Raw genomic sequence first — 12,031 nt, forward strand, 5'->3', positions numbered from 1 at the left:
CTGTGTGTAGGGCTCTGAGGTAGGAGTTGGGGGCTCAGCCCTGGGGGATTGGTTGAGGCAGGAGTTGGGAAGGGCCCTGAAGTAGGAGTGGGGGGGCTCTTAAAGTGGGAGGAGACGGCTGTGCCTTTTTTGGGGGGCCTGCTACTGTGCGAATGAACTGGAGGGGGGTGTCTTAAAGGAGGTTGGTGACTTCCTGGGGTAGGTAGTTGAGGGGGGGCTGTTTTGGGGGAGGTTTGGAGGAGCATGGGGTGTCCGGGGAATCGGGGTTTCCCTCTGCCCCACGTAGCTGGTTTTTGCGCTCACCAGTAATACTGGGATCGTGTGATTGTCCCAGCACCGACCCCATTCCTCACGTACACCGTAACACCCACAAACATGAGACCCTTGGGGGTCCCTCATTGACGGGGACACCCCTTTGCGTGTGTCATGCAGCCCTGTGACGCACCAGGCTCGCTCCACGCCTCTATGTTACCCCGTAATGCACGCCATGCCGACTTGGGGGGGTGGGACTTGAGGGGTTGCAAACACACAACCTGGGGGCACAGCACCCATGTGTCATGTCTGGGGCTTGGGGACACCTTTGGGTCACCTTGCTGTTTCTGGGATGTTGAGGGACCCTCTCATTCTCTGTGTAGACACCCTACCTGTGGGTGCTTGAACACCCCACGTGGGGTGTAGGGTGTCTGGGTGTGTGTGGGTGGTACCCAGTGCCCTGTGAAAAGTCCTGGCGGACCTGCTGCCTGCAAGGTACTCCAAGAGCCTTCCCAGTTTATACTGGGAAGGGCGTTTAGGCTCACTGGGACCCATAGGCACTTGCTTTTTCCTTTTAATTAAAGGGGTTTGATCTAGGACACCCCCCCCCCCAATTACGGGGTTTGGGGGTGACAAGCATCTCTCCTAACCCCCATCCTGTTCTTTCTGCAGCATGACGGACTGGGAGACGGCGCCCGCCGTCACCGAGACGCCCGACATCAAACTCTTCGGCAAATGGAGCACCGATGATGTCCAGATCAATGATATCTCCCTCCAGGTATATTTTGAGGGGTGGGGGACAAGGAGGGGTGTAATGGGGATTCCTGCATCTTTCCGGTGGCTGGGAGGAGTCTGACACAATATCCCACCAGGATTACATCGCTGTGAAGGAAAAGTATGCCAAGTACCTGCCTCACAGCGCCGGGCGCTATGCAGCCAAGCGTTTTCGTAAAGCCCAATGCCCCATCGTCGAGCGACTCACCAATTCCATGATGATGCACGGCCGGAACAATGGCAAGAAGTTAATGACCGTGCGCATTGTTAAGCACGCCTTTGAGATCATTCATCTGCTTACTGGGGAGGTGAGAAGGGGGCTAGGGGGGTGTTTTTGGGTGCCCGGGGGGGGTGGTTTTGGGCATGGGGGGGCTCATTTCTCTCCCTGCCTGTCCTCCGACAGAACCCCCTGCAAGTCCTGGTTAATGCCATCATTAACTCCGGACCCCGCGAGGACTCAACCCGTATCGGTCGCGCCGGTACAGTCCGTAGACAGGCCGTGGACGTGTCCCCCCTGCGCCGTGTCAACCAGGTATGTCCCCTCTTCATCCCTAAACCCCGAGGGGCTGCCACCCCCCTGTCCTCATGTCCCCGATGTCCTTTTTCTGTCCCCAACGTCCCTTTTTCTGTCCTCCTTGCCCCAGGCCATCTGGCTGCTCTGCACTGGAGCTCGCGAAGCTGCTTTCCGTAACATCAAAACCATTGCCGAGTGCTTGGCTGACGAACTCATCAACGCCGCCAAGGTGAGGAGGGGGACGGAGCCGTCACCGCTGTCACCTGCTCTCACGAGTTGGGGACACAATGGACTCCCCCCAAAAACTGACTTACACCCATCTCACCCCCCGCAGGGCTCTTCCAACTCCTACGCCATCAAGAAGAAGGACGAGCTGGAGCGTGTTGCCAAGTCCAACCGTTAAAAGCCACCTAATAAAATTCACTTGCTTTGTGTCCTTAACTCCATCTTCCCTGTGCTGTGGGGCTGGTGGGGTGGGACACAATGGATGCTGTTGGATTTGGGTGCTTTGAGGGGGGGGTCCTCAATGTGGGTAGTGGGCAGGGGTGTGGCTCCATGTCCTGCTTGTCCCGCTCTGTGTCCCCAGACCTGCCTCATTCCTCCCTCCTGGGAAAAGTTGGGGTGCTCCCCTGCTGTCATCCCCACCCTTTTTGCACCTGTTTTTTTCCCTGTTGGGGGAGGGTGGGAGGAGGAGCGGCACCTGATATGCGTGAGGGGCAGAAGGCGGAAGAAAGGATCGGGATAAGTAGAGCCAGGACGGATATGGATCCGGCACCTCCCCATGGCAGCTGGGGGTGGAATGGGATCTGCCCTGAGAACTGGCTCCTTGGTGGCCCAGGACCCCCTACTAAGGCTGGCATGGGGTTTGGGGGTGCTCGGCAAAGGTGGAGAGGGGGGGGGGGGTGGCAAGAGATGGTCCCTCCCCATGTTGTCCCAGCTCATGCGGGCAGGGCACGGCGGTGGGTGTGACGGTGGCGGACGTCCTCTTCGATCCTGGCACTGTCGGCTGCGCCAGGAGCCGAGTGGCCCCTTGGTGAGCTCTTACTGCTGGCACCTTGGGGTGCAGGTGAGGAGGGGGGGGAAATGACTGAGTTTGAGCCCTGCTAACATGGGGGGGGCTGGTACTTCCACCTTGAAGGTTGGACCCCCAAAGTATTTTTTGGGGGGGGTGGTTTCTCGGAGTGTGTGTGGGGTTGGTGTCTCCAAGGGGTGTTCTTGGCACCCCAGGGTGGGGGGGCATATTGGTTTGGGGGCAATTTGGCTTGGTTACCCCATAGATTTGGTGTCCCCAACCCCACGCTGCCCTTATTGCTGCTGGGTAAACACTGTCTCGCTTTTTCTGCCTGCCAGGGACGTCGCCGCGGCCATGGCCGAGGACACCGAGGGGTTCCCCTCCCTGGATTGCGTCATCTGCTTTGCCCCCTACGATCGTCTCTTCAAGGTGCCCAAGGTGTTGGGGTGCGGTCACACCTTCTGCCTCGAATGCCTGGCCAGGGTCACCGTGGTGGCCCCTGCCGCCCCCACCTTGCTCTGCCCCATCTGCCGCCGCCCCACGGTGTTGCCCCGCTGCCGTGGACCCCCAGCTTTGCCCACCCATGCTGATCTCCTGGCTCTCCTACCCCCTGGCCCCACTGGCTCCGTCCGCTTCAGCCGTCCTAAGGGGCTGCTCTACGTCCCCCCCGGGCACCCCAAACCCATCGACCAGGTCCCCACTGTGACCCTCAGCCTGGAATTGGGGCGACCTGAGCCCCCCGCTCCCCCCAACCGGGGTTGGCCCTGGATCTCTGGCCGGTGGTCTCTGTACCGAGCGGTGGCTTTGATGGTGGCCTTGGTGGTGGGAGGGGGTTTGGTGCTCTGCGGAGTCTTCCTCTTCTTCCTCCAGCCCGTGGCATGCAGTGAGGGAGGGCTGGTGACAAACAGCACCTGGGGAGAGCTGGGCTGTCCCCCATATTAAGAGGGCCCCCCCCCATCCCACGGCAGAGCCCCCCTTTCTGTCGTGGACCCCCATGTTGTCTTGATGGCCCACGGACCCCACCATGGGGATGAGTCCCTGTTCCCCTGTGGACTCTGAGCTCATGCCCTTGCCCATGTGTGGCTGGGGGGGGTGGGGCACCCACCTTGGAGTCAGGATTTTGCTGGGGGGGGGCGCACAGTACCAGCCCTGTCTCCCCTGTATTAAACGGGTTGTTTTCCTGGATGGCGACTGTGTCCCGGTGCTTCTTTTCCAATCCTGATCCCAAGGGCAGCCTCCCCCTTGCCCCTCCCTGAGTCAGGACACCTGGATCCTGTGGTTGCAGGCTGGATTTTTGGGATGTAAATCACCAATTTTGGTTCAGCAGAGGGAGAGGAATGGGGATCCCCGTGGCCGGGATGCCTGTGTTCCTGATATATGGGGACTTGGGGGGTGATTAAGGGTGACAGTGTCTAATTTCCTCCCCCTCTTCCAGCTGGTTGTTCCCTTCCCCTTTCCACCCTCCGACAGTGCTTGGCACAGGCACCACGATCCCTAGCCGCTATCGGCATCGTTCCCTGGTACTGGTGGCACGGGGTAGGGACGGTGTTCTGTGCTGGTGTGTGTTTTGGGTGTGTGGGGGGGGGGTTGGACCTGGTACTCCGGCCAAATGGGAGTGGGGGGCAGGGACTCCCACCTGGATTTTTGGGGGTTGATGTCAAAGCAAGAACATGCAGGTGGTTGGGCTGGTGTGTGCGGCTGTGAACACTGTCACCCTGAAGCAGCCAGGGTGGTTGTACCCGGTGCTGGACAGCCTGGTTCCAGGATCAATCAGATCCACGAACAGCCAGATCCTTTCCTTGGGCTCGCTGTCACTCCAAAACAGCCAAACTGCCGTAGGATGCCTGTGAGCTGGCTACAGCTCTCTGGCTCTACTGGGGTACCCCTGGTCTGGGGAGGGACGCAACCCCAGCGGTTGGGGTACGGTGTACTTCCCCTTTCATGGTTAAACACCACAACAGACACATGAGAAGAAGCAGGGTCCGGTTGTCCACTAAAGTGCGACTGTACATATGAGAAACCAGACCCCGGATACAACAGTCTGCGCGTACAGGACCCGACCTAACGCTGCGCTCAAACATACAGCCCCAGCCACAGACTCTCTGACGGTGCTCACACCTCACGGCAGCTGGTTGTGAGCTACAGTCAGAAGATACAGCATAAAAAATGAATCCGTGTGTACCAACAACTGATCCCAAACCAGCCATCGGCTACAGCCGGACCGTGCGTTACAGTAACCGATCCCAATGTGCAATACAATTTGATTGTACGTACAAGTTGTGCACTACAGTCTGACTAGACTTAACTAGATGCAGTTGTAGACTACAGCCTGACATTAAACTACAGGAATTGCCACTTGTGATACAACCGCCTGCATCCCTGGGCCTGCTCCTGTGTCCCCACATGGCCTGTATCGACACTGGGCTACAATAACACTGTTACAGGGGGGTTATCAGGGCGGTTGTTTGCTACACCAGGAGCCGAGCTCCGGTTGTGCGCAACAGCGCGGGGGGGATGGAGGGGATGTGGTGGAGGTGTAGCAGGGACAGGTTGGAGTAGGACAAGTCAGCGGGACTGTCCGACTGTGCTATGGCTGGAGTGGAGAGGGAGGTGGGATGACTGTAGGGGAGATGGGACAGCTGTAGGGGAGTTTGGGGGGGGGGGCTTTCGATGTTGTTAAGTCAGCCTTCATGCACTCTGCCCCCTCCCCCTTAATTAAAAACCCCCCCCCTCCCCCCCCCCCCCATAGTTTTCTGACTGACAACAGTCGGAGGGTGGGTGACACCCAGAGCCCTGGGCGGGGGGGGGACCCGGCCAGAGCCGTGGTCCCCCAGGTTAAGACAAAGAGATACATTTAAAAAAAATCAATAATAAGGCAGAGGCTCTGCCCTCCCTGCCTAGCCCCACCCACTGACCCCACCCCACTTAGCTCCACCCCTCGGCAAATAGCACCGCCCCTCTGCTCTAGCCCTGACACCCGTGGGAGTCACTTATAGAGGAGATGGACGCGGCTACCGTCACAGTTGCCCCGGCCGAGCTTGTCGGCTTGTTCCGAGACCAGGCAGCGGACCAGGGGGAGGTTGGGCTGGTAGAAGGGGGCCGGGGGGGCCGGGGCGGCGCTCAACCCCGGAGAGAAATGGTTGTCAGCCTCACGGGAAGGGTTGGACGACCGTCGGCGGGACCGGAGCTGCTGGCGGTCCTGGAGCTGCTGGCGGAGCTCTGATACACGTTCCTCTTTCTGCCGGGTGACAAATTTGGGGGGGGGGGGGGTGTCAGATACCACCTCACTGACCCTTATCAGTGTTGGGACCCCTGTCCCATGTCACCCCTGTTGCAGCCCCAAAGATGATCTACCCCCTTGGCATGGGTAGCAACCCCTCGAAGCTACAACCCACCTCTATGGGGTGCCCACCCCCAAACTGCATTTAGGGGTTTCCCCCCACCCACCCACCTCGGCGATGATTTTCTCCAGCTCCCGGTTCTCCTTCTCCAACAGCCGGGATTTCTCCTCCTCGTTGTTGTTGGTGGATGAGCCCGTCTTCATGGTGTCCTGCTGCTCCGACTGCCACTCGCCTCGGGTGATGAGGCGTCGCATCTGCAATGGTCCCCAGTTGTCAAAGTTGTCCCCCTCCTCAAGGCAACACCCCCACCCGGTTGTCCCATGTCCCCTGCCGACTGTCATCACCAATTCCGTGACCCTACTGGGGAAGAACCCTCCATGTCTGCAGAAGCAACACCTTGACCCTGCAAGGGAGGATGTAGGACAACTGTTCCTCCCCTCCCCAGAAGAAACACCCGCACCCCACTATCCCTTTCTCCACCAGCACCTTGGGGACGAAGAGGACAACCAAGGTGATGTAGGAGGAGAAGACGACAGCCAACGAGGCGAAGGCGAAGGCCGCATCCTGTTGGCTGCTGAGGATCATGGTGACAGGTGCTGTGATGAGGCAGAGGACCTGTGGGGAGGAAGGGGATGTTTTTGGGAGTCACTCTATGGGATGTGGGGTGAAGATGGGGGGGGGAACAGGATGGGACAGCCACCCCAGCTTACCGCCACGTTGTAGATGGCCATGCCCACTGCTCGGTGGTCGTTGATCTTCTCCGTGGACACGCTCTTAGTCTCGTACGCCAGGAAGATGCCCAGCAGCAGCAGCAACCCCTTGAAGCCATAAAATATCCCTGGGCGGGGGGGGAACCATGGGTGGTCAAACAGGGACCCTCCACCTGGCCCCCGTGGGTGCCTGGGTCTCCCCTTGGCTCTCTACAATGCGCCGTGTCCCCAGCCCTGCTCGTACCCCCAATCTTGCCTGTCCCCCCCAGTCCTGCCTGTACCTCCCCAGTCCCACCCACACTCTCAGCCCTGCCCGTTTCCCACCCCCCCTAAGCCCCCCCCATGCCCACCGAGCCACGTGTTCATCTTGGTGGAGCTGCAATGCTCCAGCTGGGGCAGGATGGAGACGTCCGTGTCCGTCTTGGGCTCCTCCTTGGTGAACTCCTGGGGGTGACGGGGTGAGAGACAGGGTGGGAGATGGGGTGTGAGGGTATATGGGGGGGGAGCCTTTGCTGTGGGCTCCCCCCAGCAGCACCCCAATGCTGTGAGCAGCCCCCTGACATGGTAACACCCCCTCAACACCATGAGCATCCCCCCAGCAGCACCGCAAGGCCGTAAGCATCTCCCCTAGCAGCAGCCCAACACTTTGAGCATCCCCTCAATGTCAAGAGCATCTCCTCAGCAGCACCCAAACACCATGAATATCCCCTTAGCACCACAGGCATCCCCCCAACATTGAGAACAGCCCACCCCTGCCGTGAGAAGTGCCCCCACCTCGATGGTGCGGTGCAGGGGGTCCACGATTTGCCAAATGATCAGTGTGACCACGTCCAGCCCCACAAGCAGCCCCACGGTGGCATACAGCTTCCAAGGCTCCAGGGTCTGGGTGTGGGGACAAAACAGTGTCATCAAGACCCCCATGCACCACCACCCCCCCACTGGGTGACCTCTCACCTTCCTCTTCTCCTTCTTCTCCTCCTTCTTGGTGAAGACAGTGTGGACCCACCAGATCTTGGTGAACATGCTGCCATACGCCAGGCTGAACCCCAGCCCAAGGAGCCACAGCCGGGCCTGAGGAGGGTACGTGGGTTGGGAAAAGATGGTTGTACCTCCCCGTCCAGCTGTACCCACCTCCGCTGCACCCCCATGGAGTGTAACCCCCCCTCCCATAGACCTCCCTTGACCCACTCCATAGGAAGTCCACAGCTCTACTCCCAACTGTTCCTCCTCTGGCGGTCCCCATCCTCTGGTTGTCCCCACTCTGCCTGTACCCCCCCGCAACACCCCACCAGCCCCATACCTGACAGACGAAAGGGAAAAGCCCCGGCCCGATGTGGTACCCGTCGAGTCCCAGGGGGAAGACGGCAGCAAGCGCCAGCGTGCAGCCCACAGCCGTCATGTTGTTCAGGTACGGCTGTGAGTTCTGGATGTACCTGGGAGGGGGTTGTTGAGGAGATGGTGTGTCACCCGGCCACTGTGCTCAGCTATCGGTGGTGTATGACATTCAGCTAACCCAACGGGACGGGAGAAATGAGGACGTGAAGTGAGATAACAGGAAACCACGTGCTACAGCCAGACCCTTGATAGCACCCATAGCTCCTACGCAGTGAGACGGGCAACTGGGATATCTACTAACAACAATGTTTTGTCACTGTCATCTTATGTAGGAGGACATGGGAGCATATAATCTCTTTTTTTCCCCTCTGGGTGTTGCTAACCACATGCTGCTGAGATTTCTTTTAGCAGCTATGGAAAAGGAAAGGTGCAATATTTCCTCAAATACCAGGAAAATGGGGGGGATCACTGACCGGACATGCCCATTGTAGATGTTGAAGGCCAGGCAGATGATGGCCAGGAGGATGCCCAATGAGGCCAGCACCGAGACGGAGATGAAGAGCTTCTGAGACAGGAATCGGAAGGTGGTGATGACCTTGGTGTAGTCAGCTGGAGGGGCACCTCCTGCAGAGCCCATGGCACAATTAGGGAGCGTGGAGGGGGGGGGTGTCTTCCCAACCCTTCCCCGTGGCGGGGACACCCACCCCCTGCTCACACCCCACATGCGGCGCTGCTCACCAATCCACTTGTCGTTGTTGTACCAGGACAGATTGTCCTTGGTGCTGTCATAGTAGCCAATCTTCTTGTAGACACCTCCTGCAAGGGCAGCAGAGATGGGTCAGGTTGGAGGGAAGGAGGAGTGACACCCCTCCAGTGTTTGTGCACACCCCCACAGGATCACAGACTGGTTGGGGGTTGGAAGGGACCTCTGGGCATCATCTGGTCCAACCCCCTGCTCAAGTCGGACCACCCAGAGCCCGTTGTCCATGACCACGTCCATGTAGTGTTTGGATGTGTCCAAGGGTGGACACTCCACCACCAATCTGGGCAACTTCTGCCAGTGCTTGGTCACCCGCACCATGAAAAAGTGGGTCCTGATGCTCAGCTGGAGCCTCCTGTGCTCCAGTCCTTCATCATCTTCATGGCCCTTTGCTGGATGCTCTCCAGTAGCTCTTTTGTACTGGGGAGCCCAGTACTGGCCCATCTCTTCAGGGGTGACCTCACCAGTGCCGAGCAGAGGGGAAAGATCACCTCCTCGACCTGCTCCACCACTCCTCCTGATGCAGCCCAGGACACTGTTGGCCACCAAGGCCATGTCACTGACTCATGGTCAACTTGGTGTCCACCAGGACCCCCAGGGCCTTCTCTGCGAAGCTGGTTGACCCCCAGCCTGTCCTAGTGCCTGGAGTTGGTCCTGGAGCACTTCCCCTTGCTGAATCTCATGAGGTTCCTCTCAGCCCACTTCTCCAGCCCATCAAGGTCCTTCTGGATGACAGCACGACCCTCTGGCATCTCAGCCCCTCCTCCCAGTTTGGTGTCATCAACAAACTGGCTGAAGGTACTCCCTGCCCCATCATCCAGATCATTGATGAAGATGTTGAACAGGACTGGGCCCAGTATTGCACTGGCCTCCAACTGGACTTTCTGCTGCTGATCCCCACCCCCTGGACCTGGCTGTTTAGCCAGTTTTCAGTCCACCCCACTGTCTGCTCATCCAGCCCAGACTTCATCAGCTTCTCTATGAGGATGTTCTGGGACACTGTAGAAAGCCTTCCTGAAGCCAAGGTAGACAAAGTCCACTGCTCTCCCCTCATCTACCAAGCCAGCAGAAGGTGGTCAAGTTGGTCAAGCATGACTTCTCCTTGGTGAATCCATGCTGACTACTCTTGACAACTTTCTTGTCCCAAGCTCCTTGCTTGTCCCCCAAACCTCCTCCACCTCTGCACCTCCTTCCGCCACATGCAAGAGCAGTTGTGTATCGGTAAGGACACATGTCCTGTTGGACACGTGGCCAAAAGGGTGTGGGAGGTTGTCCCATGTGCGTTGCCACCCCTTGAGAGGTTGTGCAGTGGTAGGACTTGTTGCAGCGTGCGTCTTGGGGTGGTTGTGTGCTGTTGTTGTGCAGACAACGTGGCCGCAACGCCAAGCCGTGGCTGTTGTGCCTGAAGGGGTGTTGCGGGATGCTTGGTGGTGGTCACCACGTGCAATACAGTGACAGTGCCACCCTGATATGGCTGCTGCCTGTGCTCACTCACCTTGCAGCTGCTCAATGAGCGTCCAGGCCATGCGGGAGCCACTGGCATCAAAGACAACATGTCCCTGTGGGGTGGGATGGAGATGGGTGTCGGGGACCTGTCAGGTGGCAGGACCATGTCCCCAGAGGGGTGTTGGGAGAACGTTTTCTCTGGGAGTTTTGGGGCAGCTCACAGGGACATCCTTGACGGATGCCTTCAAGGCACCTCCGCCACCACCTTGAAGGTGGAGGGGTTGGGGACATGGGAGACCTTATTGAGGAGAAGACGACACACTGGGGACTGGCAGGGGCTCAGGTGTGGGCAACGCACCGAGACACCCTCGAAGGCGGAGGAGTTGAGGGCCCGGTAGATCTCATCGGTGATGTTCTTGTTGTTGTAGTTGAAGTCCTCCAGGCGCAACCCCTTCTTGACCAGCTCTGCCGAGGTCTTATTGAGGGCCAGGGCCAGCGCCCAGATGGCATCGTAGGCCAGCGGCGCCTCCTGAAAGCCACCTGTCTCCTCGGGGTTCTTGCCCAGCCTCTTCTGCAGCTTCTCAATGAACTCCTGGGACGTCTGGAATGGGAAAAAAAACAGTGGTGATGTGATGGGTGGGATGGAGTGGACCCCCTGGGAGTGCCATGTGTCCCCTCATCCTCCCCATACCATGTTGGAGATGCTGCGGGTGTTCTCAGGGTTGAGCATGACGATCTCGGTGGTGACGTGACCTTCCACAGCCTCGGCCATCTCTGCCTCGGTGCAGTTGATGGCCGGATCCTTGATGCGGAACCAGTTGTCGGCGTACCAGCCAATGAGGAACCAGACGTACTTCTTGCCATATAGCTTCTCCTTGTAGACCTGTGTGGGCCAAGGAGCAGTGGCCTTACCCTTGACCCCATCCTTCCCTCTGTCACTCTTCACCCCATCCCATGCAGTCACCCTTCACTCATCTAGCACCCTTCTCCCCATCCTGTCCATCCAGCCAGACCTCTGTCCATCCACTCTTCACCCTGTGCCTCCACTTAACCATTTCCCTTCCCACCATTCCACCTGCCTGCCCATCCACCCATCCATCAGTCCTACCACACTCACACCCACCCACACTTCCACCCATCCATCCCAACATCTTTCTGCCCACTGACCCACACGTCCCACCGCCCTTCGCTCCATCCCACCATCCATCTCCCCACTCTCCCAACTGCCCCACGTCCACCTGATGCCCACCCACCCTTCTCTACTGCACAGCACCCATGGTCCCATCCTCCCACATGACCCCCACGGTGCCCACCCACACCACATCCCCCCTTTCACCTCCTCACCTCGCAGAAGACCTTACGCGCCTCCGTCTCATAGAAGAGCCCCACAATGATACGGGCGTCCTGGCGCTGCGGGGAGACAAGTCACCCTGGGGTGGGACTTCTGCTCCTAGAGGGTCAAATCCACCCAGCCTCATTTGCATAACTTTGCATAGGGGTGCTGAGGAGAACCAGAACCTTGGCATTGGCACAGCCAGGTCATGGGCATTGCTACCCATCTCCTGGCTGGAGGAGATGCATCGTTGATCTGGATGCTTGGCCATCTTGGGGTGTCTCTGCTCCCTTTGGGGTGCAAGACATGGCTCCACCTGCACCCCGATGGTTGTGGGTGCTGTGGGGCAGGACTTGGCGGGGACGAGGACCTGGGCACGGGCAAGGTGGACTCACCTTGAGGTTGCGCACGGGCGCGGCGGGGTCGGAGAAGAAGCTCTGGCGGAAGGTGATCTCCAAACCGGCTTCCTTCACCCGCTGGTCCAGGTCATCGAGGGTCTGGTGGTGGGCGGGCAGGAGGAGTGGGGAGCAGGCAGGAGGGGCAGGCAGGGAGGG

General features: G+C 59.0%; 3 protein-coding genes across 3 annotated transcripts in view; 2 read left to right on the forward strand and 1 right to left on the reverse strand.

Moving 5' to 3' along the window:
* Positions 1 to 920: 920 nt before the first annotated feature.
* On the forward strand, positions 921 to 1,972 carry RPS5 (ribosomal protein S5). The gene is made up of 5 exons (XM_010569911.1): positions 921 to 1,030; positions 1,125 to 1,334; positions 1,430 to 1,558; positions 1,671 to 1,769; positions 1,875 to 1,972. The coding sequence occupies exons 1-5, from the start codon at positions 926 to 928 to the stop codon at positions 1,941 to 1,943; spliced, it is 612 nt and encodes a 203-aa protein (XP_010568213.1). The 5' UTR covers positions 921 to 925; the 3' UTR covers positions 1,944 to 1,972.
* A 934-nt stretch (positions 1,973 to 2,906) lies between these two features.
* On the forward strand, positions 2,907 to 3,494 carry RNF225 (ring finger protein 225). The gene has a single exon (XM_010569923.1). The coding sequence runs from the start codon at positions 2,907 to 2,909 to the stop codon at positions 3,492 to 3,494; it is 588 nt and encodes a 195-aa protein (XP_010568225.1).
* A 2,044-nt stretch (positions 3,495 to 5,538) lies between these two features.
* The window catches only part of GABBR1 (gamma-aminobutyric acid (GABA) B receptor, 1), a 14,670-nt gene continuing 8,177 nt past the window's right edge, over positions 5,539 to 12,031 (reverse strand). The window contains exons 7-21 of the mRNA XM_010569925.1: positions 11,873 to 11,974; positions 11,489 to 11,554; positions 10,836 to 11,027; positions 10,503 to 10,745; positions 10,194 to 10,257; positions 8,677 to 8,754; positions 8,412 to 8,562; positions 7,904 to 8,036; positions 7,558 to 7,674; positions 7,378 to 7,485; positions 6,954 to 7,047; positions 6,604 to 6,731; positions 6,380 to 6,508; positions 6,004 to 6,147; positions 5,539 to 5,790 (exon numbers count right to left, since the gene is read on the reverse strand). Coding sequence (XP_010568227.1) covers positions 5,539 to 5,790; positions 6,004 to 6,147; positions 6,380 to 6,508; positions 6,604 to 6,731; positions 6,954 to 7,047; positions 7,378 to 7,485; positions 7,558 to 7,674; positions 7,904 to 8,036; positions 8,412 to 8,562; positions 8,677 to 8,754; positions 10,194 to 10,257; positions 10,503 to 10,745; positions 10,836 to 11,027; positions 11,489 to 11,554; positions 11,873 to 11,974 — 2,001 coding nt within the window. The remainder of the gene's footprint in view (positions 5,791 to 6,003; positions 6,148 to 6,379; positions 6,509 to 6,603; positions 6,732 to 6,953; positions 7,048 to 7,377; positions 7,486 to 7,557; positions 7,675 to 7,903; positions 8,037 to 8,411; positions 8,563 to 8,676; positions 8,755 to 10,193; positions 10,258 to 10,502; positions 10,746 to 10,835; positions 11,028 to 11,488; positions 11,555 to 11,872; positions 11,975 to 12,031) is intronic.

Source organism: Haliaeetus leucocephalus, unplaced genomic scaffold (assembly GCF_000737465.1).
Source record: "Haliaeetus leucocephalus isolate CR32 unplaced genomic scaffold, Haliaeetus_leucocephalus-4.0 Scaffold282, whole genome shotgun sequence".
Classification (NCBI taxonomy): domain Eukaryota; kingdom Metazoa; phylum Chordata; class Aves; order Accipitriformes; family Accipitridae; genus Haliaeetus; species Haliaeetus leucocephalus.

Coding starts and splice junctions, on each gene's coding strand:
- RNF225 (XM_010569923.1), top strand. CDS start 2,907: ATGGCCGAGGACACCGAGGGGTTCCCCTCCCTGGATTGCGTCATCTGC.
- RPS5 (XM_010569911.1), top strand. CDS start 926: ATGACGGACTGGGAGACGGCGCCCGCCGTCACCGAGACGCCCGACATC. Junction 1,031..1,124: donor TCAATGATATCTCCCTCCAG/GTATATTTTGAG, acceptor ATATCCCACCAG/GATTACATCGCTGTGAAGGA. Junction 1,559..1,670: donor CCCTGCGCCGTGTCAACCAG/GTATGTCCCCTC, acceptor TCCTTGCCCCAG/GCCATCTGGCTGCTCTGCAC.